The sequence below is a fragment of the Microtus oregoni genome, unplaced genomic scaffold, assembly GCF_018167655.1.
Source record: "Microtus oregoni isolate MIOR12 unplaced genomic scaffold, Mior012 000038F_ref0000394, whole genome shotgun sequence".
NCBI classification, from domain to species: Eukaryota; Metazoa; Chordata; class Mammalia; order Rodentia; family Cricetidae; genus Microtus; species Microtus oregoni.
The window spans coordinates 10,868,961-10,896,009 of NW_024543097.1; the positions used below are offsets into that span (position 1 = coordinate 10,868,961).

At 48.7% G+C, this 27,049-nt stretch overlaps 1 protein-coding gene across 3 annotated transcripts; it reads right to left on the bottom strand.

Moving 5' to 3' along the window:
- Positions 1-27,049, bottom strand: Ddx11 (DEAD/H-box helicase 11). 3 transcript variants are annotated; one of them, XM_041631853.1, is made up of 27 exons: positions 26,857-27,049; positions 24,202-24,349; positions 20,696-20,941; positions 20,295-20,381; positions 19,829-19,986; positions 19,011-19,056; positions 18,144-18,251; positions 16,471-16,558; positions 15,910-16,115; positions 13,092-13,244; positions 12,236-12,282; positions 11,845-11,924; positions 10,930-10,974; positions 10,749-10,816; positions 8,020-8,058; positions 7,696-7,816; positions 7,469-7,591; positions 7,198-7,310; positions 3,735-3,807; positions 3,400-3,503; positions 2,704-2,853; positions 2,385-2,453; positions 2,170-2,270; positions 1,815-1,899; positions 1,438-1,516; positions 955-1,109; positions 1-882 (listed from the first exon to the last, which is right to left on the bottom strand). In XM_041631853.1, the coding sequence occupies exons 2-27, from the start codon at positions 24,343-24,345 to the stop codon at positions 847-849; spliced, it is 2,724 nt and encodes a 907-aa protein (XP_041487787.1). In that variant the 5' UTR covers positions 24,346-24,349; positions 26,857-27,049; the 3' UTR covers positions 1-846. The 3 variants fall into 3 exon arrangements, 2 of the variants coding, with proteins under 2 accessions (XP_041487787.1, XP_041487788.1); XR_005972314.1 differs by lacking the exons at positions 1-882; positions 2,170-2,270 and having other exon boundaries at positions 1,055-1,109; positions 26,857-26,971; XM_041631854.1 differs by lacking the exons at positions 20,295-20,381; positions 20,696-20,941; positions 24,202-24,349; positions 26,857-27,049 and adding an exon at positions 20,121-20,257.

Consider the following 27,049-nt stretch of genomic DNA (forward strand, 5'->3'; position numbering starts at 1 on the left):
TAAAGAATAGTAACTACCCAGGTGAAGAGTGCCCTTTATTTAGTAAGGGAAGGGTGGCCTTGCCAGATGCAGATGGCTCAGCAGACCGTGAGCTGTCCTCCTGACCCGGTTGTCTCGGCAATGAGAAAGAATGTCTGAGGGAGTAGAACATTTTTTTCTGGATTCAAAAAAGAGGTGAGTTGGGGTAACTACTACAGAGCGAGGGATGGTGTTTATATTTCTCCACAGCCAAAAATGCTCTGGTGACGGAGGGGCTCGAAACGTAGTCACAGCAAGAGTCTAGTGGTCCTAGCGTTGCTCCTGAGGCCATGGTAGGTGTGGAATTGGTGGCTGAAGAGAAGAGGTCTCCTTGGCTTGAGGAAGGAGCAGCAGCTAAGCAAGAGAGATCCACCTCCTCCCGGAGCCACAGTCAACACAGCCTGAATGTGGAAGCCCTGCAGACAGCAGGGCCCGGAATAGGGACGTCTGTGGCTGAAACTGGAGCCAAACGCCAAGAACAACTCACTGTCCCTAAAAAGGATGAAGGCAGGGTGGCCCTCGCCTCATAAAAGGGCAGAGAGCAGCTGCTTGCACAGCCTCCTGAAGCCAGACAAAAAACTGAAGCTGAGTCAGGCGCCATGGGAAGAACCAGTCTCAGGGAATGTGGCGCCTGACAATGAGGTTCTGGGCCATGTTCCTTCAGGGTGAATTTGATTTGTCCTGGTGGCTTTTCTGTGTAAGTCACAACACTGGAATCCACTGCCTCTGAAAGGTTGGTGTGGACTTCACAGGTTGCGTCTGCTTTTGACCATCTCGGGTGAAACACAAAGGTCAGGTCAGGTCAAGGAGGGAGAATAGAAGAGGAGCCTATACCAGTCGGAGAAGTGATTTCTCCCGATGAAACTGCAGGGAGAAAAAGACCATGAGAAGCTCATTTCAGGCTGGGAGGTCTGGGGCACAGGGAACAAAGCTAACCTTCCGCATAGCAGCAAAGGCAGGGCCAAAGGTGGCTTTGACCTCCACACGGTCTCGTATCCAGGCTGGCAGCTTCGCCAGGACAGAAGGGCGGGCATACCGGTGATCCAGGAGCACAATACTGGCGAAGTCTCTCTGGTGCCTAATGGCCCTGCCTGGGTAGACACAAAGATTAGGACTCTCTTGTTTTTCAAGACAGGATTTCTCTGTGTAACAGCTCTGGCTGCCTGGAACTCGCTTCGTAGTCCAGGCTGGCCTCGAACTCACAGAGATCCATCCACCTGCCTCTGCTTCATGAGTGCTGGGATTAGAGGCATGTGCCACCACTGCCCAGCCAGGTTGGGGCTCCTGAGTTAACTTGCCTACCAATACTGCATGTCCATTGGGATCGCCTCCCTCATTTGCTCCTCAAATGGACACTAAGCAGTAGAATCCCTCCTTCCTTGACCCATCCATCTGCCCTAGCAGCAGCCCCAGACTTACCTATGGACTGGTTTACAGCCTTCATACACAGATTCTCCACCAGCACCTTCCCTGGGGGTGCCTGACCTTGTGTCCTAGGCTAAGAAGAAAAAAAGAAAAAGAAAATGGAAGATCAGAATCATCTACTTTTGCCTGCCTGGTACACAGGCTTTGGAGCAAGGCCAGGTTTCAAAGGTCTTAGCCAACAACTTGTGCCGCAGGATATTTATAGAGAAGATGGGGGGGCCAGAGGTGTACTCCAAAGCCTCTAAGGAGGAACAAAACATCTACACCATGCGCTGTCACAATGCAGGTCCTTGCCATCCAGTCCTCGGGGTTTCTACGCCACTTCCTCCTTGCCCCTTCCTTTCACCGTCTGAAACACGGCGGATACTCACAATGATCTGATCCAAGTAGGCCATCTTCTCTTGCAGCTCTGCAGACTTAATGTTGGGGTATGGCATCCCCACCATCACCACACACCTGTAGTGGGTGACATGGCCCATGGCGTAAGTGACAAACAATCATGGATGGGGACACCACATGAGATCAGCTAACTGCTATTTTGAACCAATTGTGTTCAAAGTCATGGCTGCCCACTTCTCTGTTCTACTAAGCCAGATGGAGAGGGCTTTCACACACCCACAGCCTGCACACCCCAAGCAGGCCACACGGGTACCGACCCTACGGTGTGACTCGGCGGGAAGGGCCCAGGGCCCTCAGCCCCAGCAGACAAGAGGACAGCACACCTACCGGCCCAGGTCATCAGAGAAGTTGATCCCTTCACTCATCTTCCCTCCAACCACAGAGAGGAGCAAAGCTCCTGTCAGATGGCCTCCTTCCTGACTGCAGCACTGTGAGGGGAGAGCCACACCAGTGCTGCTGAGCCAGACCTGGGAGCCTCCCTCACATCTGTCCCCAGCTGTCAGGCACAGAGGGCTTCTGGATCCAGCCCCACTTCCTCTCACCGAGATGCACTTGGAATACGCCATCAGCACCTGCTCCACCTGGCTTGCTTTCTTGGGCTCTTGGAAAATCTAAAGGAAGAAGGCCACACAGCAAAAGGCTTCAAAAGACTGAAGCTTGAGCCTCAGTCTGGGTTTTGAAGCCTGAGGATGGAATATGTAATCAAGTTTTGGGGAATCCCCATGGCCATTGTCCCAGGTCTAGACTTGGTAGATTTTAGAAGCTATGAGAATCTGGACCATGCCAAGTCCACAAGATTAAGGAATCCTAGGAAGAGCGACGGGTAGCAATGTCCTCATAAACAGGCTACGGGGCACTCACCTTTTTCTTGACAGACAAACGTGCCAGCAGGCCAGTCTTGTCCCAGTGAGCATGCACCTGGCGCAGGTACTCATAGGAAGGGAAGAAGCATACCACTCCTCCAGGGACCACGTTGCACAAGTTACAGAGGATGCGGCCCGTCTCCTCCATCTGCAGAAGGCAGACAAAGAGCTGGCTAGGAACAGGTGCCATGGGCACACCCAAGCAGCTCCCCTTCTACAGTGTGGAATGCCCTACTTACTCTTACCAGACCATGCCCAGCTGGGGATTCTGGTGACTGCGTGCCGTTATGACACATCCCATCGCTGGCACCCCAGGATTGAACTAGACTTTTGGTATGCCACTGTGCTCTCCCTAAGTTCCAGTGCCATGAGGGCACTGTCCAGAACGAATTAACATTGAGATGCTACAGGAACTGTGCCCAAGAAAAGCATCCTTCCCGCTGTAAAGGCAAGGAGCAAGAACCCCCCAAAATGGTCAGCCTTCTTCCATCCTACATTAATGGGATGCTGGGAGCTCTTTAGAAAACATTTAGTAGTCTAAGGAGAGGAAGGCAACCAAGGTCTTCCTTGATAAATATCTAAAACAATGAATCTGCTCGTGCCATATATGACCATCTGCCCCAATGCCAGCGCTGAAGAATTCTCTCCTTGATCACACACACCAGAGAGGATGGGACCGTGGGCTGGCACTAACCATCTGAGGCAGCTCTCTTCTCTGGTAGGTGAATTCCAGCTGTTGGTTAGAGGGCCCACTGCATATAATAAGGGGCAAGATGTTGTCTGGAGGGATCACGTGACCTGGCGATACCAAAAGAGGGCTGAAAACCAGTGTCCAGGTAGGGCAGTTTCTCAGATCACTTCCCCTACTAGAAACAGAAATCTGAAATGCACGCGGCTTCTCTCTGCGCTGACATACCCAACGCCAGCGACGTGCTGAGGAGAGTACGCTGGTGAGCAAACCCACTAAGGGTAACTAAATCAAGACCTCAGAGTTTCTTGGCCAGTTCTACCCTCCCCACGGTTCCTCACCACAGGAGAACTCCACCACCCGGTCAGCTTCCACTCCAGAACATGCCAGCAGCTGCTCCCGAAAGTCAGACACCTGCAACCAAAACATCAGGGCCTTGTGACCTCAGAGCTTGGGGGGCCATGTAAGGGAAGTCTGGGATAGGTGGTAACAAGTAGAGGAAGCTCAAAGAAAGGCCGATGGCCTTCAGCTGAAACAACCAGTAACGGCATCCACTGTTGACAGAAAACTCAAAAAGAACAGCAAAGGAAGTTGGCACATTTGACTCCAGGCCCTTTCTATGCATCAAAATCAACAGTGTACAATACTAACTATAATATACAAAGAAATCAAAAAAAAAAAATGAAACAAGAAATCAAACAACCCGGTCAGGAAATGGACCGATAAAATGAAGAGCTCTCAAAACCGGAAAAAGGAATGGCCAAAAATGTATGAATAACATGTCTAAACTTACTAGCTACCAGAGAAATAAAAACCAAAACGGCATTAAGATTCCTACCTTATCCTAACCGAGTGACAGTCAAGAAAACAGAACACTCAAGACTTAGGGATCCTCAGGAAAAAGTGAAAGGGAAGAATGACCATTCCCAGAGGTGGGAGACAGCATCAGGAAAACTGCTTCAGGACACAACAGGACAGGTTAAATATGTCACCGTGATTGTGACAGATTGAGACCGGGGCAAGCCCAAGCCAGGCAGAATCACAGCATGGAGATGGGGATGTAGGGACAAAATCCTACCACTAACTGAGGAACGACTGGCCTTTGACAGATGCCGGGAGAGGGAAGGTCAGGTCTCTTTAGTGATGTGACTCCCTAGTCCGCCAACCACACACCAAGGCAGGACTTACTACCAAGACTAACTGCTAGTGCAAAATGGACTTGATGGAACCGAATAGAAGCCCCGGATATCAATCCACACATCTTCTTTGATAAAGAAGCAAAAAAAATCAAATGGAAAAAAAAGAAAGCATACTTAACAAATGGTGCTGGTGTAACTGGATATCAACATGTAGAAGAATGAAAATAGACCCCTATCTATCACCATGCACAAAACTCAAGTCCAAATGGATCAAAGACCTCAACATAAAGCCAGCCACACTGAACCTTACAGAAGAGAAGGTGGGAAGTACACTTGAACGCATTGGCACAGGGAACAACTTCCTAAATAGAACCCCAGCAGCACAGACACTGAGAGAAACAATTAATAAATGGGACCTCCTAAAACTGAAAAGCTTCTGTAAAGAACACGGTAAACAAGACAAAATGACAGTCTACAGAATGAGAAAAGATCTTCACCAACCCCACATCAGACAGAGGACTGATCTCCAAAATATACAAAGAACTCAAGAAATTGGACACCAAATGCAAATCAAAACAACTCTGAGATTCCATCTTACACCTGTAAGAATGGCCAAAATAAAAAACACTGATGACAACTTATGCTGGAGAGTTTGTGGGGAATGGGAACACTTCTGCATTGCTGGTGGGAATGCAAACTAGTACAACCCCTTTGGATGTCAATGTGGTGATTTCTCAGAAAATTAGGAAACAACCTTCCTCAAGACCCAGCAATACCACTTTTGGGTATATATCCAAAGGATATTCAATTGTGCCACAAGGACATGTGCTCAACTTGTTCATAGCAGCTTTGTTTGTCATAGCCTGAACCTGGAAACAACCTAAATGCCCCTCAACCTAAGAATGGATAAGGAAAATGTGGTACATTTACATAATGGAGTACTATACAGCAGAAAAAAATAACATCTTGAATTTTGCAGGCAAATGGATGGAGCTAGAAAACGTCATTTTGAGTGAGATAATCCAGACCCAGAAAAACAAATTTCATATGTACTCATTCATAGGGGCTTTTAAACATAAAGCAAAGAAAGCAGCCTACAAATCACAATCTCAGAGAACCTAGACAACAATGAGGACCCTAAGAGAGACATACGTGGATCTAATCTACATAGGAAGTAGAAAAAGACAAGATCTCCTGAGTAAACTGGGATCATGGGGACCTTGAGAGAGGGCTGAAGGGGAGTGGGGAGGAAAAGAGGAGAGTGGAGAAAAATATATAGCTCAATAAAATCAATAAAAAAATTAAAAATCGGGGGGGGGGAAGATATGTGATTAAGAGCCCTCAATGCTCTTGCACAGGACCTGGGTTTGGCTCCAGTACCCACTTGGTGACTAACAACAGTCTGTCACTCTAGTCAAGATAATTCTTTAAGACTACACAGTATGAGTTGGGCATGGTGGTGCATGCCTTTAATCTCAGATCTTGAGAAGCAGAAATATGTGAATTTCTGTGAATTTGAGGCCAGTCTAATCTACAATATAAATGCAAAATGTAGAGACCCTGTCCCAAAACAAACAAACACAAAGACTACATTTCTCTCTCCCTCCCTCTCTCTCTCTCTCTCTCACACACACACAATAGAACAACAATGACCATGTATCACATTAATACAAATGTACAAATCTGTACACACACCGCAAACCAAAAACAAAACAAACGCCTATGTGGGCTTGGAATGTGCCTTGACTGATGGTTCTGAGGTCCATCAGCAGGAATACAGGGAAAACAAAACAGAAAGGCCATTCGAGTAGGCAGCCAAGGCAGGGACCTGTGCTTAGGAGTCCAGCGGTCTAAACCCCGAATGTGCACAGGATGAAAGATACAAACGATCCTTAGATTCGCTGTCTGCACGGATCACAGAACTGTGAAAACCAGGCACAACGGGAAAATGGTCTAAGTAAATCAAAGCAGGCGTTGTGTTAGAAGAATATGGTGAAATGTGAAATTTCCTATGTGGTGTGAGCAGAATACAGTGAAATGTGGCATTATCTACGTGGTTAGAATATGGTGAAATGTGGCATTATCTACGTGGTTAGAATATGGTGAAATGTGGCATTATCTACGTGGTTAGAATATGGTGAAATGTGGCATTATCTATGTGGTTAGATTGAGACAGGATAGAAGATGCTAGAACAAATATTTGCTAACAAGGATGATATTAACATTTTATTGCAGAGAGAAAAAGTAAATTATACCACTAATGTAGAAATGTGGTTTTAAAAAAACATACGTACATATGCAAAATGTATGTATGTACATACATATGCTCCATATACTAGCATGAATCTTTCATTGGTAGAATTCTGACATCTACAGCTTGTCTTTAATTTCTGTAATAGAACTATGTAACTTATCTAAAAACATACATGCAGCGACTTTCTAAGAGGTGCTGGTACAGGAGGGGAAAGAGAGGGAGGTACCTAAGCGAGAGTCTGGGACCACAGGGGGCTTGTTCTCAGAGAAGCCTGCTTCTGGGGCTGCAGACGGCCAAGAGCCAGAGTGCTACTGCCCCACCAGGCCAGGGCAGCGGCACTAGTGGGCACTGCTGGGTCTCTTTAGAGCTCCAGGGGACAGAAGAGAGCTGACAAGTGTCTGGGTGCCTTACCGGTTGCATGGTGCCGCCTGCAATGACCACTGCTCGGCATTCCTTCACCACCTGGGCAAAGTGCACAGCTGGATTCAAGAGCAAGAATTTGAGGCTGCTTTGACCAACATTGCCTGAAAGACAGACAGACAAAAAGAAAAGAGAGGAGTGAATCAGGCATAGGAAACCCCAGCTGATCCACGGAGGCCAGTGAGTTAGCACTTTCCTTTAAGAAACAACTCATTTGTCTTGCCATCAGTACTAGGCCCCTTTGCCACAAGCAGTCGATTACCTTGCCGGTTCAGGATAACCCTGCCATCCTGGTTGGCAGTGGTGAGAGCTGCCAGAAAGGCCTCAATGTGCATCAGAGGGGAGGCAGGCCGAGGGGCTGTGGCCTGGTCCTCCTCCAGGGAGTCTGCAGACAAGGGAAGGATAGGGGGAAAAGGCCTTCCTTAGGTCAAGTCTATGTTGTTTCCAAGGGCCTGTGCCTGGCTCTTCTCTCTCACCCTCCTAACTCACCCTCGGTAGGCCCTGACTGCAGGCTCTTCAGGAAGTGCTGGAAGCCATCCAGACTGCGGTTCTCCTGAGAGGCTGAGACAGATGGAAGAACAACCCCAAAGCGTTCTGTGAAGCCAAACAGCTACGTGTGGAGAGAGCAGGAGGACACACAGAATGAGAAGCAGCCCTGGATGAGACACCAAGCCAGTCTGCAGTCCACTTCCTCCCAAGCCAGAAATCACTCCACACTATGGGCAGTAGAATCAGAGGCCTTGAGTTCCCAGGACAGCAGAGTAAGGCAGGCAGGGGTACTCGGGCTCCTTGCCAGGACAACGGGAAAGGTACCTTCCTGCTGATCATGCTCTTCTCCAAATACCGCTGCACCTGCAAAACCAGCACGAGCCCGTGAGAAGGAAGCAAACTGTGGTCTGAACTTTGAAGACATGGCCACGCCACACCACTAAGGGAAGGTGGCTCACTGGCACCTCAGAGGAGCCAAAACACCACAAGAAATCTTACTGGTCTGCTTCCTGAGGTCACTGTTCTACTTCCCATAAAAACTCAGGGTTCCTCCCAACCCTAGCCTCCTCACAATATCTCCACTGCTCTCGTGGCTCTAAGGGTATTCAGAATAAAATCTGAAGGGTGGGAAGGTTGGCTCAGCCAGTAGGAGCACTGGTTGCTCTTCCAGAAGACCTGGAACCTACATGATGGCTCATAGCCATCTGTATTATCAGTTATGGTGGATCTGATGCCTTCTCATGACCTCCTTGGGCACCATGGAGGCACACATGTGGTACACAGACATACATGCAGGCAAAACACCCACACGTATAAAATAAAAAATAAACAACTTCAAAAAGAAGACAACAACTGTATGCTGTTTCCTTCTTCCAAATGCAGAGTGGGCCTTAAAGAAACAAGAGGTAATTTAAAAACAATCCTAAGGGCTGTGAAGATGGCTCACAAGCTTGCCGCATAACCATGAAACCCTAAGCTGGAAGACTCAGAGAACACATAAAAGCCAGAGACAACAAAGTGAGTGTCTATAATCTCAGTGTTCTTACGGAGAAATGGGACACAAAGACAAAAGACACCCCAGAAGTCTGTGAGTCAGCTTGCCTGGCATCCCCAGTGGAAAAACAATCAAGAGACATGCCTCAAACAGGGTAGAGAGCAAGGACCAACAAGGGAAATTGTTCTCTAATATCCCTCCCCGTCCCCTCACACACACACACACGGTGGCACATGCACACCTAAATTCAAAACATGAGTGTGTGCATATACACATGGCACACACATAAAAAGGCAAATCTTTAAAAAAAAAAATCCAATCCTTTGTACAAAAGCAAGAAGGAGAGATCTGGGCCCGTCCCAGGGAAAGCCAAGATGTAGTTTCCCTGCTCTGTTCAGTTTGTAGATGTTGATGTCTCAGCTCAGGTCACAGTGGGAATTAGAAAAATTGCTACAGAGACCAGCATCTGGTTAGACTGCTTCTGTCAGCCTCCAAAGGGAAAAGGGAAAGGCCTGAGGCAAGCTGGAGAAAGAAGCCTGCAGCAAGGGTCATAGCTGTGGAAGCTGCAATAACTCAAGAACAGGGGCAAATCAACTGTTGAGATTTGAACACAAAGGAGAAAGGTACCAAAGACGATTGACAGGATCACAGTAGTGACAATGACCAAGGCGTTAGTCTAAGGACAGATGATGTGAAAATGGAAGGCAGCCGGGAGGTGGTGGTGCGCCTTCAATCCCAGGCAGAAGCACGCAGATCTCTGAGTCAGTTTGAGTTTCAGGACAGTCAAGGCTACAGAGAGAAACCCTGTCTTGAAGAAAAACAAACAAACAAACAAACAAACAGACAGACAAACTGTCTTTGAGGGCTGGAGAGAGGGCTCAGAGGTTAAAAGTACTGGCTGCTGTTCCAGAGGTCCTGACTTCCAATTTCCAGCAACCACATGGTGTAGTAAGATCTGGTGCCCTCTTCTGGCATGCAGGTAGACATGCAGGCAGAACACTATATACATAATAAATACACCTTAAAAAATAAAAGAAAGAAAAAGAAAATGAAAGACAAGCAGGGAGAGAATCGGATCTAGGATGGGTCAAGCTGGATTTGAACATTGGCCCCCATCCATCCATTCTTGGTTCACTGGTGTGTAGCTTGGGCCAGCCATCCTCCAGAGCAACTATTCTAAGCCAGGTTCTTAAATGGCCATAGTATGTCCAGGCATTATGCTCAGAACAAGAAGACAGCATCCACTGGGTGTGGGTGGCCACAGCCTTTAATCCCAGCACTAGGGAGGCAGAGGAGGCGGTTCTCTGTGAGTTCGAGGCCAGCCTGGTCTACAAGAGCTAGGTCCAGGATGGGCTTCAAAGCTACACAGAAACTCTTCTGTATCAAAAAAGCCAACAAACAAACAAACAAAAACAGTCTCATCCCTGGAGGCAGTAGTACTTAATTTAGACACACAAGGTTACGGTCTAGTGACACAGCTACCTAACACCCGAGGGAACACCAGATAGCAAATGCAACAGAAGCAAAGGTCTGGGACTGCCACCCAGCCAAGGTTCCAGCAGGAAAACAGTGGTCAGGCAGGCCCAGCCATGTTCTCACCCTGCCCACCTCAAACATTATACCACGGACTATATTCTGAAAACAATTCCCTGGAGAAAACTAGCAGAACAGAGGTGGAAAGGGACGAACAGTACCTGGAGGCTGGGTTTGTGCCTAGGAGTGCAAAGAATAGCAACAACCTCGCATGCCAAATTCTACAACTCCCAACCCAAGTGAAGCCCATTTGACTGTTGCTGTCCAGCTTGAAGACCTGGTAACTGCCTATTCCTGATTTTGGTCCTTGGACGATAGACTATTCAATGACAATGATTTGCATTTTATTTCTTCCATGTTTATTTTTGATTATGTGCTAGAGTGAGAACACAAGGCCTTATCATTACAGGCAAGTGCTCATCAGCTGTGCTCCACCCCTACCTCTCCAACAGCTGTGCTCCACCCCTACCTCACCTTCCCAGCCTTAAGTAAACCAGAAGGTGCTTAAATCAGAATAGACCTTTACCTTGAACAGGTTGATGTTGTCTATCTGGCTCTGAAAGAGAAAGTCGTTGATGCTCTTCAGCTCAGAGCCTGCAAGCAAACAAAGGACCCTGGTTTTGCACCTTTCCGAGTCCCTGGCTCAGACCCAGAGGTCTGAGTGGTTCAGATCACCCCCCCCCCCCACTCGGCAGCAAACTCCTCACCTGTCTGGGGCAGGCTCTGTGTACTAGGATTTTGTTTAATGTTACCTAAAAAGAGGGAATTCCAATCAGTCACGGTAGTAGTTCTCTGCTTAACTACAAGGAACATTCACGTTTCAAGAGACGTTTGTTTGGGACGTTGACAGCAGACAAAGAACACACTATGAGGACAGGCAGTTCCAGGAGCCTTGCAGATGGGACTCACACACTTTCAAATGGAACCCAAGGCCAGGCAGGGGACAGGATCAAAGCAGTCTCCCCACTGTCACTCTGAGCAGGGCAAGGAAAAAAAAAAAAAAACAAAACGGGCTCTTCCAGAAGACAGGGAGCGGTGACACAGGCAGAGAAGGAAGCAGACAGTACTAACACAGGACAAGATCTCTCCAGAAAAGTCTCCATGGCTTTCTGACCCTACAGAAGCCTTTAAAAGCATTGCCCTATAATGAAACAGTCCCAGCCCAGAACAGCCCAAGAATCCTGGATACCACAGTCAGCAGCCCTCCAGTCTCATGAGCCACAGGCAAGTACCGCCCTGAGCTTTAGTTCTTCCTCTGTGACAGAGGCTTAAAGTTCCTAGGATTCTATCCACACAGGGGCAAACAGGACTGCCTGTGTGCCAGCGCTGGTATACCATGTGGCTGAAACTATGCCACACAATACGTTTTGCTTTACACTGTATGATCAGCATAACCATACAATCAGAATTCTTAAAGTAAAACGTGGAGAAATAAATAAACTGGGGCCTAAAGTGATAACAATGAAAACGCTAGTGAGGTCAAACATCTCAGTGAAGCTAGAGAGGACATCCCAAACCAAAGATGAGACAGAGCTTAAGACACCCAAGGGTCTTGACTGGCAGTCAAGAAACAAGACCAGCACAACCTGGAGATGGGGGTGAGCCAGGGATGACAGTCCTACCTCCCAAAACAGCCACAAACTTCTCCAGCAAGTACAGAATCTGTTTGATGTACATTAGGTTCTTGGCCTTCAAACGCTTCCTGAGGAAGTAACGACAGCGTTAGCACAGGATTCTGCAGCAGCGTCTTTCCGCCAAATGCCATGGGGCCTTTCTGCCTAGGCCTGACACACTGGGCTGGGAGCTACAAACCCTCCAGCAGATAAAAAGGCTAAGACCAAGGCTTTCAGAGCCTGCTGCTCTGTCCCCAAAAGCCTAGGATGTGGACATACACCAGGACAGATCAATTCAACCTACTCCTCTAAGATCTGGGCACTACAGTAGCCTCCATTTGGGTTCTGGAGACCAGAGACTGAGCATGGCCACATCTCCTTCCTCGGGCTAGTGTCTTACCTGTATCTTTCCATGTACTGGAGCAACTGGGAATGGGCCTGGCAGAGCTGGGGAGAAAACAGAATAGCATGAAGGCATCCCAGGATATGGTTAGGAAGATCTCTGTAGAGAGACATTAGTCTGTGACTAGGAAATGCCAGCCAGGACACCATCAAGGTGATGAGCAACTGGACAGAAACAGACAAGGGCAAAGCATGGAGACACTATGGGCTGATGACCACTGAGAGGGCAAGGGAAGAGGCCAAAGCCTAAGGTCCTAAATATCACATATCACAGGGGAACTGGGTTGGGGGATGACTTCACTCCATGAAGAGGGAAATTCAAACAGGTGGCGGGTATCACATAGGTTTCATGATCAAATCCTGCCTCACCTCAGTTTGTGCAGTGGGTACAACACATGATTTTGCCCTCTATGAGTCCCAAGGTTCCAAAGCTAAAACGGGGAGCTACTACCCCAAAAGAAAAATGTGAGGCACACAGAACCCTTTTCGATGCTTGCCACATAACAAATGACAATAAATAGGGGCCTGCAGAGACCCTGGGCATCCCTCCAATAAAGACCCCCAAAGCAGTATCAAAATGATAAGATGCAATCCTGTGAGGCTTGTGGGGCTCCTGGTCCCTGCCACCACCATCCTACTGACAGAGAACTAGTTAGCAGTATCCTGGAAGAAGGGCAGCTGAAGATAAAAGATGCCACTCTGTTCAAGCTAGGTACCAAGAGCCTCACACTTGCCAATGAACAAGAAAAGACAGGGTTTCGGTTTTGCCAAGCCCCACATCCAGAGGAATTCCTGGCCCAGGCGTTTAAAGGAATGACCTATGTCACTGCCCAGGATGGAAAAGGCTAGCCCACCTGGGAACCATTGACCTCTGTGCTGTAGATGCTGGTGATGGTGTCGATCAGGTTGTGTGCCTCGTCAATGATGACCACTTGGCCTTGCAGTTTGATTCCTGCAGCCTGTCGGGTGGCTGCATGCAACAGCATTGGGTAGGGTAGCACCACTAGCTGTAGGGAAAGATTACTGTCAGACACTAAAACAACTCACCTGTCTTGCACATGGCAGAAGGCTAATCCTGCAGTAAATGATCCAGGTCACTGAAGTCCTAATTCTTACTTGATGTGGGATTTCCCTCTGTATGCTGTGAATATGTTTTATTATTACTGGTTACTAAAGAAGCTACTTTGGCCTATGGCAGGGCAGAATATAGCCAGGTGGGGAATCTAAACAGAGATATAGAGAGTAGGCAGAGTCAGAGACATGCCATGAAGCTACCAAAGGAGAAAGGTGCCAGAACTTTATCCGGTAGACTACAGCCTCATGGCGATACACAGATTAATAGAAATAGGTTAATTTAAGATATAAGAGCCAGATAGGAACACACCTAAGTCGTTTGCCAAGCAGTGTTGTAATTATTACAGCTTCTGTGTGATTATTCGGATCTGGGAGGCCCGGAAACAAATGAGCAGTCTCCGCTTACACTTAGTCCAACCTTGCACGGGGTATACAAGCCAGAAAGCACAGCTCGGTGTTCTGCCTGCTCCTACAGACCTTCCTGCAGATGTTCTATGTGGAACGTCAGCTGTGAGGAACTAAACTTGGAGCTGATCATCTGGAAGGGTGAGGGGTGGAGTCCTTGGGGGTGAACCTCACCTAAGACCCCAAGAGAGCCCTCAGACTCCAAACTTCTTCAACATACTGAGCACCAGAATGCAACATTAGCCTATGGTCCTGGGGCTGCTACTTCCCAGCTCTGTGACCCTGGCAAAGTCTAATTGATGTGACCCTTGGTTTTTCATCAGCTAAGTGAATCTGACAACTGCCAGTTAAAGGTGAATATAAAATCAAATCTGTGGATCTATGTTGCTGGGAAGGTTCTTCCACTTAAAAGACAACAAATAAGCGAGGGAGACTGCTCAGTTGGTAAAGTCTTCTCCTTGAAGCCACAAACCCATGGGGAAAAGCCAGGGGTGGTGGTGCCACTTGAGATCCCAGCAGCAGGGAGGCAAGGACAGCCTCACTTACCCACTAGCCTTGCCATACCCAACGTTGCTCTCTGGCCTGCACACAGGCATGTGTACATACACATGCACCCACCAAACACACACACAAAGATACTGATAATATGGAAACTCAGAAAACTGGGAACACAAGGCCCAGGTGCCAATATGGGTACCATACTTAACGCAGACAAGAGAAAAACCATCTTTCTGTGCCCGTATTCTCATGGAGAGAACAGGGCTATTCCACTGGGCTGTTACACAGGAAAAGAAGGTGAAAACTGCTTACACATGTCAAGAACACAACAATTTCATGTCTTCATACTTAATGGTGGCAGCACTCACTCACTGAGACATCTGTAGACACCAGTTTGTCTATGAGTACCCACACAGAGTAGGGACATCCATGAGTGAGCACTGCACTGGGTATGAGCATCCACACAGAACAGGGCTGTCTGCACTGGGTGTGAGCACCCACACAGAGCAGGGATGTCTGTACTGGGTGTGAGTACCCACAAAGAGCAGGGATGTTCGCAGAGGGTTTGAGCACCCACACAGAACAGGGCTGTCTGTACTGGGTGTGAGCACCCACACAGAACAGGGGTATCTGTACTGGATGTGAGCATCCACACACAATAGGGCTGTCTGTACTGGGTGTGAGTACCCACACAGAGCAGGGATGTCTGTACTGGGTGTGAGCATCCACACAGAACAGGGCTGTCTGTACTGAGTGTGAGCACCCACATAGAGCAGGGATGTCTGTACTGGGTGTGAGCACCCACACAGAACAGGGGTATCTGTACTGGATGTGAGCATCCACACACAATAGGGCTGTCTGTACTGGGTGTGAGTACCCACACAGAGCAGGGATGTCTGTACTGAGTGTGAGCATCCACACAGAACAGGGCTGTCTGTACTGGGTGTGAGTACCCACACAGAACAGGGATGTCTGTACTGGGTGTGAGCACCCGCATAGAGCAGGAACGTCCATGAGTGAGCACTTTGCTGTAAACGTGATCACTGAGAACTGCTCTCTTCTGAAATCCACTTAAGTCTCCCAGATGACACAGATCTCCCTATGAGTGACACATTTCAGGGAAGGAGGGAGAGCATCAAATAGCGAACCGCAGGAAACTATCAGGAAATAAATAAATAAGTAAACAGTTCTTCCTCTGTGTATAAAGGTAAGGCAGGTCTAATCAGGACAGTATTGCCATATGCAGACAGATGGGTATGTCTGCAGTCCACCTGCAAAGCCATTTGGTGAGGTTCACGTCCTGCCCTCCTAGCTGCTGAGAGCTCAGTAACACCAACTGGTCTCTAGCCCAAGCTACCAAGGATTCCTGGCCTCTTCAGACTCTACGCTCTGGGTAAGATAATGTTGTGTCGTGAGTGTGCGATGCTGCACGGTTGTCAGCTAACCTATGTAGGGACATCCTCACCTACAAAAGAGGAATGAGAAGCTGGGCGATGGTGGTGCACACCTTCTATCCCAGCATTCAGGAAGCAGAGGCAGGGAGTTCGAGATCAGCCTGGTCTACAAGAGCTAGTTCCAAGACAACTATGGTTGTTAAAAAGAGAAACCATGTCTTGAAAAACAAAACAAAAAATCCCTTGTTTTGTAAGCCCCAGTTAGTACAAGGAGTACTTCCCATTTCTCCGGCACACTCACCTGGGCTGCAGGGATGGCCAAGCGGCTTCCGTAATAGGGGCAGGCCCGTGCCTCCTTCCCAAGGGCCACAAGCTGCTCCATGTCCTTCACCTCCAGAAGAATCTCGTCCCGGAGAAGCTGCATCTGCTCATGGTTGTGGAAGGGGCAAGAGGTATGAATTTTCCGTCTCTTTCTCTTTGGCTTGTCTTCCACAGCTCCATTCTTCTCTGTGGTGGGATAGTTGAAAGGAAGCAAGGACAGGAAGGAACTCTGGGTCAGAATTGGTGCAGTGACATTCGAACATGTTCCCTTGCTGCTGACTGTGGACTCAGCAGAACACTCTGGAATTTGTCTTTTTATTGGCCATAAAGAGATGACACAAACATCTCTGAGCCAGGTCCCTGACCCTGACCCAGAAGGCATAAACACTCTTGCCCAAGGAAGGGGCCTGAGGAAGGAACTAGGGCCTGCTTGGCCATTATTTCTGGGTAACACAGGCTTCATCACCATGGCCCTGTTACAATCCCACCACATTGCTGCCACTTCCACTCTGCCCCACGCAGCCCACGCTCCCGTGCGCACCGTGTTTGCTTCTCTGCATGTCCACACAGCGGTCATTCATAAGTTGCACAGAACCCAGGCTTTTCACATCTTCATTCACACAAAGATTCTACAAGGCAGGGGAGAAGAGAGAAAACGACGGCCTTCAGGCACACTGGGCTAAACCTCGGCCACCAAGCACCCCTCAGTCAACCCTAGATATTGTCTCATCTTGACCTGCTTCCCCTCCTTTACAGAATGGACCATTAATACACATGTGACCACTGAATTGCTCTCCCACCTTCCTGGATGAAAGAAACTTGCTTGTGCCCAAGGTATAGCAACATAAAACTCGCCACCTTTTGAGACTGGAGCTGCCTTCAAACGTGCCACCCAACTGTGCTCTGTACCGTCAGTGCTGACTTATTTACTCTTAGTTTGGGGGGCGGGGGGTGCTTTGCCTGCATGTATGTCTGTGCACCATGTGCGTGTCTGATCCCCAAGGAGGCTAGAAGAGAGTATACGATCCCCTGGAACTAGAGTTACAGATGGTTGTTAGCTGCCATAGAGATGCTAGAAATTGAGCCTGGGTCCTCTGGAAGCGCAACAGGGCTCTTACCCACTGACCCCTCTCTTATATTTGCTTTTTGAAGCTTGCTTCTTTGCAGTTAGAGTCCTGGCCCCAGTTAGATTAGAGAGGTTGGAGGGAGGGGCTATTTGGTTGGTTGGTTTTGAGTTTTGGTTTTTCTTTTTTTGTTTTCTTGAGACAGGGTTTCACTGTGTAGCCCTGGCTGTCCTGGAACTCACTCTGTAGACCAGGCTGGCCTCAAACTCATAGCAATCCGCCTGCCTCTACCTCCTAAGTGCTGGGAGTAAAGGCATATGTCACCACCACCCAGCTTTTTTGTTTTTTTGAGACAGGGTCTCACTATGTAGCTCTGGCTGTCCTAGAATTCACTATGTAGATCAGGCTGGCCTCAAACTCAGATATTTGCCTGCTTCTGCCTCCCCATGTGCTGGGATTAAAGGCGTGTGCCACCACCGTGCCTGAATTTTTTTAATGTACTGATTTTCTGTTTCTTTCCCATTCAAAGGGTGAGGTTTCTGTGGAGTTTTTCAGGAAACAGTTTATTGAATAAAATATACTGTCCTTTGTTGTGGTCTCTGGACCTGGATGCGAGAAACATGACCAACAGTACGTTTTTTAATTTCTATTTTTTGAGATTATAATTACATTGTTTCTCCCCTTTCCTTTCCTCCCTGCAAACACTCCTTGATCTCTTCCAAATTCATGGCCTCTTTTTTCGTTAACTGATATTACACCCATATATGTATATGTACAGGCAAATATATTCTTAAATATGGCCTTCTCAGTCCATAATTATGTTTTAGGGCTGACCATTTGATCTTGGATAACCAATGGTGTGCTCTTTCCTGGGAAAGACTGTTTCTCCGCTCTCAGCGTTCCTTAGTTCAGCTCGACATCTTTGATACTGACTACGGATGGGTGTCCTTTAATGAGCAGAAATGGTGCTGACTAAAAGATTCAGGAAGGACCCAGGTGGCTTCTCCTGCGCCTTCTAAAGAATAAGGCCAGCAAGGGAGCAGAGTTCCCATGCCCACCTTGCCTTCACTCCACCAGTTTCCTATGCCTAGGCCCAGAGACAAGGCAGAAGAAGGAATCTGCCTGGGCTGGCCCTGCCCACTTTGCTTACCTGCCGAGAGCCAAGAGAGACTAGCCGGGTTTCCTTGCCAAAAGGGCTCTTCCGTACTTCCTGTATAAACTGGGCCAGCTGTGAGTGTGTCCGACTGCAGTAATAAATCTGATAAAGAGGAAAGCAAGGGGATTCAAAGGTGGGGTGGGTTATAGGTCACAGTGGCCTGAGATCCTACGGGAAGATGTGCAGTGGTTACACGTGCACTCTTCCGGGCTGACGGCATGCACTCCAGTTCAGGTCAGGCACCGCCTGAGGAGGGCCTGTCAGTGCTCTAGGGGTCCAAGCAGCTCCTAGGACTCAACTCTCTCAACATACACTTGACCTCGAGTCCTACCACAAAATAGGAGCTGAGGACCCTAGGAGAGTGGGTTTGGATCCTCACCCCTGTGGAGAACAGGGGTGCACATTCTGGCTGCTCGAGGATTCAGCCGCGTGAGAGAGAAGTGCAGGGAAGGACACCAACTTTCAACAGAAGAAACACAGCTTAGATGGAACCATGTCTTTTAAAACGGAGAGGTGTCATGCCACACATAGCTCATGACACCCCACGAATGTGAAACACAAGCAGGAAGAGAAACACGCCACCAGAGTCCAAGAATAAGGAGGGCACACTTGCTTGCTCCTCCCTTGCCCTCACCACTGCCCACTGCAGAAGGGAACTCTGTGAGTCCCTGGCCCACAGTGGCCGCTCCTTCCAAGGCTTCCCCTCAGAGCCTAGCTAGTCAAGGGAGCAACAAGAAGCAACGATCTACATTTGGGAAGCACACACCTCAGAGCCGAAACTGCTAGAACCAAGAGTCCAGGACCTAGAAACTCCCCTTTCCCCGCTCTAGAAGCATCCAAGGAGTCGGCAGCTTAGCTCACCTTGGTTATATGTTCTTCCTCCAAGTCATCCTCATCCTCGTCCACTCTAAGAGAGAGACAAATATGGAGATCAGTTTTCATGGTACACTCGGGACAGCTAGATACCTAAACGCACTGTAATGTGCTCTGGGCGCTCACTGACAAGCAGGAGGGTGGTGGCCCTTTACTCAGACGTCAGCAGAGCTGAGGGGCAAGCCCTGAAGACAACACAGACGCGTCCCAGGGAACTGCCGAGACCTGCTCTCAGGACACCCCACACAAGCACGGCCGCCACTGCTGCTCAGGTCTGTGAAACCTAGAAAATACAGGTGAACGGAGGCCGGGACCTGGAGGCTCCCTCTGTACCCAGAGGCCACTCCTCTGTCACCTCAGGGCCTTTAACTATTACCTCTCTCCAGCATAAACACTGAAGCCTCTTCCCTGTCCTCCTGAGTGTAGCTGGGGCTTTGCCGTGCCCCACCACCGATTATAGCGACACCCCATCTTTTTGTTTGTTTGTTTGTTTGTTTTGTTTTTCGAGACAGGGTTTCGCTATGTAGCTCTGGCTATCTTGTAGACCAGGCTGGCCTTGAACTCACAGAGATCCACTGGTCTCTGCCTCCCAAGTGCTGGGATTGAAGCCATGCACCACCACCGCCCGGTCTGACACCCCATCTCAAAGTGATTTTCTCCTACTATGCCTCCTGTCATGTACACAAGCCAAGAACCACTATCAGGCCCTCTCATTGGGTGCTTCAGATTATCTCCGGCCTGACACTCTGGTCTGAGGGCAGAGCTGCCCAGCAGGGCTGGAGACGGACATGCAGCAGTGGTCTCACCTGCTGGCTCTTCTCTCCTCATCACTCTCGTATTCTGCCAGAACCAGCTCCTCCTCCCCACACTCCAGCTGCTCCAGCTGTTCCGGTCCTGTCCCTATGGTGGCCAACATCTCCCTGCTGAGGCGCAGGAGAGTCTCGGTCTCCTCCTCTTCCTGTTTCTGGGGAAGAGCGGATACAGAAAGAAGCCTCAGTCCTGGAGCTCCCAGCTGACTCCCTAAAAGGGCTGGCCATGGGCACTGCTGTCACCAAGGGCAGAGCGCCCACATCCATCTCATAGCATGAGCCTCCCTACCTAACTCAAGAATTCCTCTCCCCGACTTGGATACTCCACCACTTAAGATCCCTAGCTGTTGGCTGAGGAAAAGGGGCCAACGGAGCAAGGAGTGTAGTCCGCCACTCGGGTCTCTCACTTCAGTCCCAGGCAGCGTCCAGCTGTCTCACGCGCCACAGGCCTCCAGATGCTCACCATGCGCTTGGCTGCAAATCTGAGCCGTCCATCCTGACAGACCTGCTGCAGACGCTCTTCCCGTTTCCTCCTCTTTGCCTGCTCCTCCTAAAGGACAAGGACACAGCAGAAAGACTACTGCAGGAGGGGCACCCCAGGCCTTTCTTGGCAAGGAGTCTACTGAGGGGCTTCCTGCCCTTGCCACACACCCTGCCTCCATCTCTGCAGGTCTGGTCCCGCGGCTCAGTGCAAAGGGGCTGCATCCTCTCCTTCTCTAGGGCGATAGCCATGCCGGTTCACAGAAGGGCTGAGAGGCCCCAACACAAAGAATATGGCATTCCTCAATCTTGAAGTAAGTTGAAAATAATCAATGGCGCTTGTTTCCCTGATCACGTCCCTTTCTCAGCCCCCTCAAATCTCACCTTCAGCCTCTCCACCAGGTCCCTTTCTTCTTTCTTCTGAACAAATTCGGTGATCCAATCGGGTTCTCCAGCAGGCCTTGGGGTGCCAGAGGACTCTTGGCAAGATGAGGAAGACATGAGCGAGTTCTTCCCATCACACGTGGGGCCAGACCCAGGTGCAAGGAGACGAGCCTCTGCTTGTAATCTCTTCTCTTCAAAGTCACGGAGCCAGGAGAGGGCCCCACAAATGAGACTTAAGGACTTGCCCTGCAAGAAGAAGAATGACCTTAAACAAGGCCAGACACAAAGCTCCCCAGACGGACAGCCTTCCCCATGTAATAATAAGAAGCTGCAGTTCTAAGCATGAGGATGCTCTAAGACCATCTAGCAAGGAAGGCAGTTAGTAACACAGTCCACAGAAACAGGAAAGGGGGTGTAAAGCCTGGCCCATGAAGCAAGAATGAGACAGGGGGTTGGTGGCTCATGCCTTTAATCCCAGTACTCGGGAGGCAGAGGCAGAAGGATCTCTGGGAGTTCGAGGCAAGCCTGGTCTACAAGAGCTAGTTCCGGGACAGGCACCAAAGCTACAGAGAAACCCTGTCTCAAAAAAAAAAAAGAAGAAGCAAGAATGAGCAGCTTTTAAACCACATCGCTCTACCTTCCAAAAGAATTCTAGTGTTTTCTCCACTTACAAATACTGCAAGTTAATATAACTAAACAATGGTGGGAAAAATACATTACTAGCCAAGAAATACAAAGCATGAAATCCCAAATTCTTGCCAAGAGGACATCTGACTCTATGCTTTAAAGGCGACTGAAGTCCAGACACAACATAATCAGTCACATGAGTTCCTGCTGTTGAGACAACTGCTGTCCAAAACACTCTTCTTGACGATGCTCACAGTTTCCATGGTCCCTTTCACAGGCTGGCATGCACACCCTGTGCTTAATTCCTAACTCTGGTGTCTCAGGATGTGAACTTACCTGGAAACATCACAGTGGGTCCAATTAGTGGACATGAGGCTCTTACGTAGGTCCTAATTCTTACAAGGACTGGGAACCTTATGAAAAAGGGACATTTATCATGATTGGGAAACCCACAGAAACAGCTGACTCGAACTAGTGGGGAGCTCACTGACTCCAGACTGAGAGCTGGGAACCTACATAAGACCAAACTAGGCCCTCTGAATGTGGGTGACAGTTGTGTGGCTTGGGCAGTTTGTGGGGCTACTAGCAGTGGAACCAGTATTTATTCTAAGAGTATGAACTGGCCTTTTGGAGCCCATTCCCTAATGGGGGATACCTTGCTCAGCCTAGATACAGGGGGAAGAGTCTTGCTCCTGTGACAGACTTTGTTGACTCCCCATGGGAGACCTCACCCTCTCTGAGGAGTAGATGGGAGCTAGGGTTAGGGGAGGAAGGGGGAGCAAGAGAACAGGAGGGAGAGAGAACTGGGATTGGTATTAAAATAAGATTGTTTTACCTAGACCTGGAAGGAGCGGGGAGGACCTTGGACTGCCCACAGGGCAGAGAACCCTGACTGCTCTTTGGACTGGAGAGGGAGGGGGGAAGGGAGGGGGGCATAGGGAGTGAGGGGAGGAGGAGGGAAAAGGGAGGTGGGGAGGAGGCGGAAATTTTTAATTAAAAAAATTTTAATAAAAAAAAAAGAGACATTTAGTTGGACACATACATAGAAGAAAAACACCACGAAGAAACACAGGAAGAAGATGGCACCACACGTCAAGGAGTGGGCCTGGTTATCCTTCCCACATAGCCTTCAGAATGAGCCAAAGTAGCTAATATGTTGACTCCAGACTCTGAAACTCGAGCATGTAAGATACTGGATTTCTGCCATGCACCCAATCTGCAGTGCTCTAGACTATGAGTCCCCAGGAAAAGGACACAGTTCTAGAAAGGAAACCCCGGACTGCTGCTCCTAAGATCCATGTGAATCTTTAGAGCTAACCTCCTGTCTACTGAATCCTCTGCCTGCCTAGTCCAGGGCGGCTCAGAGTCTCCAGACCAGGGTTCTAAACCTACCTGCCCTGGGAGGTACCATAAGTTAAGACACAGACTCCTCGCCTGCAATCCTGGATTAGACCATGATCATGTTACTAGTTCTGGGACTCTGAGCTGACTCTCAAAGCTCATTTCCATATATATGCAAAAAACGGGACAGATAAGAGTAAGACCCACTCACGGAGCCCATACAAGCCTTAGGCTAATTCGCAGGAGCCAAAAAAAAAAAAAAACCTGGCGGTAAAGTAAGAAATTGGGTACGTGCTACTGTCAAGTCATGATGGAATATCATTATCTGAGTTTGCAATTTTTATGGTCTTATTACAATAGCTAACCCTGTGGGACTTTAGTTGCCTTTGGCGTTTGTGTTAGAGTGCTTGCTATTAATGTTAAACGATAACTTGAGGCATACCCTTAGAAGCTGCTGTTTAGTGGAGGCTGTGCAGGGGCTCCGTCCCTGGGCCACTGTTGCAGGCTGCTCCCACTCACCCTATAGAGCAGCGGTTCTCAACCTCCCTAATGCTGCGACCCTTTAATACAGTTCCTCATGTGTAGTGACCCCCCCACACACCATAAATTATTTTTGTTGCTACTTCAAAACTGTAATTTGGCTATTGTTATGAACCATAATGTAAATATCTGATATGTGGGATAGCAGGTAGGTTACCCCTGTGAAAGGATCATTCTTACTCCCCAAAGGGATCGCAAGCCACAGGCTGGGAACCACTGGTATCCCAGGAGACATACTTTCTCTCCCAGAATCCTGGGTGTCAGTTTCTGGAGATGCAATTTTCCTCATATAGGGGCAGGGATCATTCACTGTCTTTTACTTGTTCATTCAGGAAATCCCTATGAAGAGCCTCCTGGAGGTCAACCTTGCCAGGCTCCACTGATGGCAGGCATGCAGTGAACAAGGACCAGAGGTTCCTATATCTGGGAGGCTGAAGCTTAGAGTCTGAGAGTCTTCAGACCAAAATACACCGCTCACTATCCCATAGTCCTCACTATGCAAGGTAATACACCAAAGTACTGGAAAGAAGCTGGGGACCACAGCCCTATTCAGTCTCAACAGCCCACCTCAGATACATCCCTCACGCAATCTGGGTCAGGAAGGAAAACACAGGGCTCCTTGGTTGCCTCCCAACGACACTCAGTAACCTATATTCTACACTCTAAAACAGCATGCTGAACCTGGGGGAAAGTCACACCCGTGTTTATGTCCCTCAACATCCAGGCTGCAGTGTGCCAGAGAAATCTCAAAAGCACTGATGCTACGGCTTGCATTGCAATTTTAAAGTCTCGGCTGCCGTTAGCCTGGTTTTTCTCAGCCCGTGGTGCTGTGCTCAATGGTTTAATAGAGGAAGTGACCGTTATGCGTTAAGATAAACTGACGACACCTGTGCCCAGTTTCTTCTCAAGGAAGGCAATGTCTGCACAGGAGAAATGTCAAGGTAAGTAAGGCGACCTCCACGTTGTCTTAGTGACACTCCCTCATCCCTCACACTCACCGTGCCAGTTGGACTCTCAAATATCCCAATCTTGCCAGCCTCCAAAACCTTGTAGAGCTCCGCCATGAAGTCCTTCTGGATAGGATAGGGAGGGAAGGGAAAGGGGAAATGGACGCCACCCACATCCTGGTTTTCATCAGCCATCGCCCTAGAGTTAAAAAAATAAAATATGAGAAATCTACAGCTTTCTATAGACCCATAAAGCAGCTTGAAATCTACAAAGCCCAAAGCACAGTTTTCCCACTTGTCACAGAATTTCCTTCTTGGGTTCTATATTTTCTGGCAAGTAGAGACCACATTCTGTCCATTTATACACATACATGATCTACCAGGACCATACACTCCATCTGGTGACGCTGGTCAAAATTACTATTGGAAGGTCCAGTCCAGGAAAGCTCTAAGATGAGCCTCTGGCACTGCTGCCGGAGGCCCTTCCAAAACCTTCACAAAAGCAGAACATTTCCGCACCAAGGTGAAGGTCGTTGGGGTCGCAGGTGGCCCTTGTGATTCCTTCACCAAGGCCTCTACACCAGGCGCTCGATGCCGCAGGGGCCTCACCTGCTCCTGGGATGAAGGCCCATAAACCTACGGATTTCCCACAGGATGACCAGGCTTCTTCAGACACAGTACTAGTTCACACCCACAGCCTCCTGCATCTGACAGTGCAGGGCTGCTTGTCCTCCTCCTACCCTACTGCCACACAAGCAGCGCTATCCACTGGTCATCTTTTTCAGGCCTCAAGACCTAAGAGCTTCCTGGGACTCCGCGGTAGAAAGCTTCCTAGCAGTTAATGGGAGCCTCAGGGAGATGATCCAGACCTAACTCCCCTAAAAAAAACAGCTGTTTGGTTCCAGTCCGGAAGAACGCTTTTCACAGTCACTAGTCTCTGACCAGAATGGCTCCCCAATACCAAGGCCCTAGCATTCCTCTTCCCCTGCCAGGCCAAGGGCTCTCAGTTCCATCTCCTCTTCTGAAACTGTTCTTCTCAACCATCTCTTTGCCATCCGGAGGTCACACTCATCCACACCCCTCTTCTTGAGAGTTAACTGAACAGGTCCATCCTTTCTAAGTCCAAACAGTAATAACCCCAAGACCCAGTTTATTATTAATAAATTGAAAACCTTTCTTTTTCTAGACTGTCCTAAATGGCAGTGATGGTGCCAATCCACTTACGAGGAAAAAGTAGTTGCCAATGTGTTCTTCCAGTTATAGTTAGGGGTAGAAAAATGACTACCCAAGTGGAGAAATGTCCAGAACAAAACAACAAAAACTAAAATCCAAATAACAAAGATAATTCAATAATAAAAAGAGCTATGTAACTGAAAAACCATTAAAAGCATGAAGGGAGGGAGAAAAAAGTAATCAACAGGGGCTGGAGAGATGGCTCAGAAGTTAAAAGAGCTTGCTGCTCTTCCAGAGGACCCAGGTTCAATCAATTCCCAGCACTCACATAGCAGCTCACACCTGACTCTGAACTCCAGTTCCAGGGCTCCAGATGTACACGCAGGCACAATAGCCATACACATAAAATGATAAAAATAAAAAGGTTTTAAAAAGGCCTTTAATCCCAGCACTTGGGAGGCAGAGTCAGGCGGATCTCTGTGAGTTCGAGACCAGCCTGATCTACAAGAGCTAGTTCCAGGACAGGCTCCAAAACCACAGAGAAACCCTGCCTCGGAAAAAAAAAAAAAAAAGTAACAAAAAAATAATATAAAAAGGTAACCAACAAACTTTGAGCATTTGGCATGTGTTAAACACTCTGCAGCCCCCCCCCCCTTTTCTTATTATCTCTGTCTATCACTAACATCATAACAGAACATGGCTGCTGGATGTTGATGTTAAATAACTGCTGGCTGGGAGCACAGCTCACTAGCAGCCCTGAGCTTGATCTTCAACAGAAAGCTGTTGGGAGTGTTAAGGAGGGAAATTATTAGTTACTCCAAGAAGAAAATCATGGGTTTAACCCAGGTCCAAAGAGCTCTGCTTCGGTCAAGATCACCTAGGTACAAGATAACCAGCAAGACTAAATAAAAAGGCGATTCCCTGGAATGAAGTAGCCGGAGGTGAAGAACGCTATCTGGGAAAACCAGGCACACGGGCCGCTTGCTGGCAGACAGGAACTCCCTGCATACGAAAACTGCAAACTAGCCAGGATTTCAGGACAGGGCAGAAACCATGACCTTAGTATTTACTCCCACGTTTATGCTACTTCCATTACCAATGTGGTAGATTTACATCCCATCTTCCTTCCTGAATCCTAAAGCCCGGCAGTACAGCATAGCACGTAACAACTGCCAAACTGAATCTCAGGTTAACAATTATCAATAAGCCTGTGTCTTCATGTTTAACAGGGGCAGTAATGGTGCACCCCTAACGTTCACTAGATAAAATAATTCCCTAGGAAATCGCTTAATACAGCTTTCCTAAATTTTAGCACTCAACACGCTACGCACATTCAACTGAAGGCGCCGGCCGGGCTGCCCTCGCATTGGTTCTTTGCCTGTCAATCACGCTCTGTCTCCACCCCCCCCCAAACTTCCGGCCGCTCCGCGCGCTCCGTGCATTCCACCCCCTAGCTCTCTCGGGCAGCCTCCTCGGTTTGCGTCTCCGCTCTAGCCTCCCTTCTCGCTTCGCTTCCTACGCAGCCAAACTCACCCTCTACCGCAGAACGGTCTCGCTGAAGCGAGCAAGCAACGCTTGTCTTGCTGCGGGGGTTGAATCGCTGCTCCACCGGGGCGTCCGCCCGCAGGAAAACCGGCCACGCCCCTGCGCCAACTGCGCCAATGCGCCTGCGCACTTCAGAACACCGGCGGGCTGGGAGCTTCTAAATCGCCTCAATTTGGAGTGC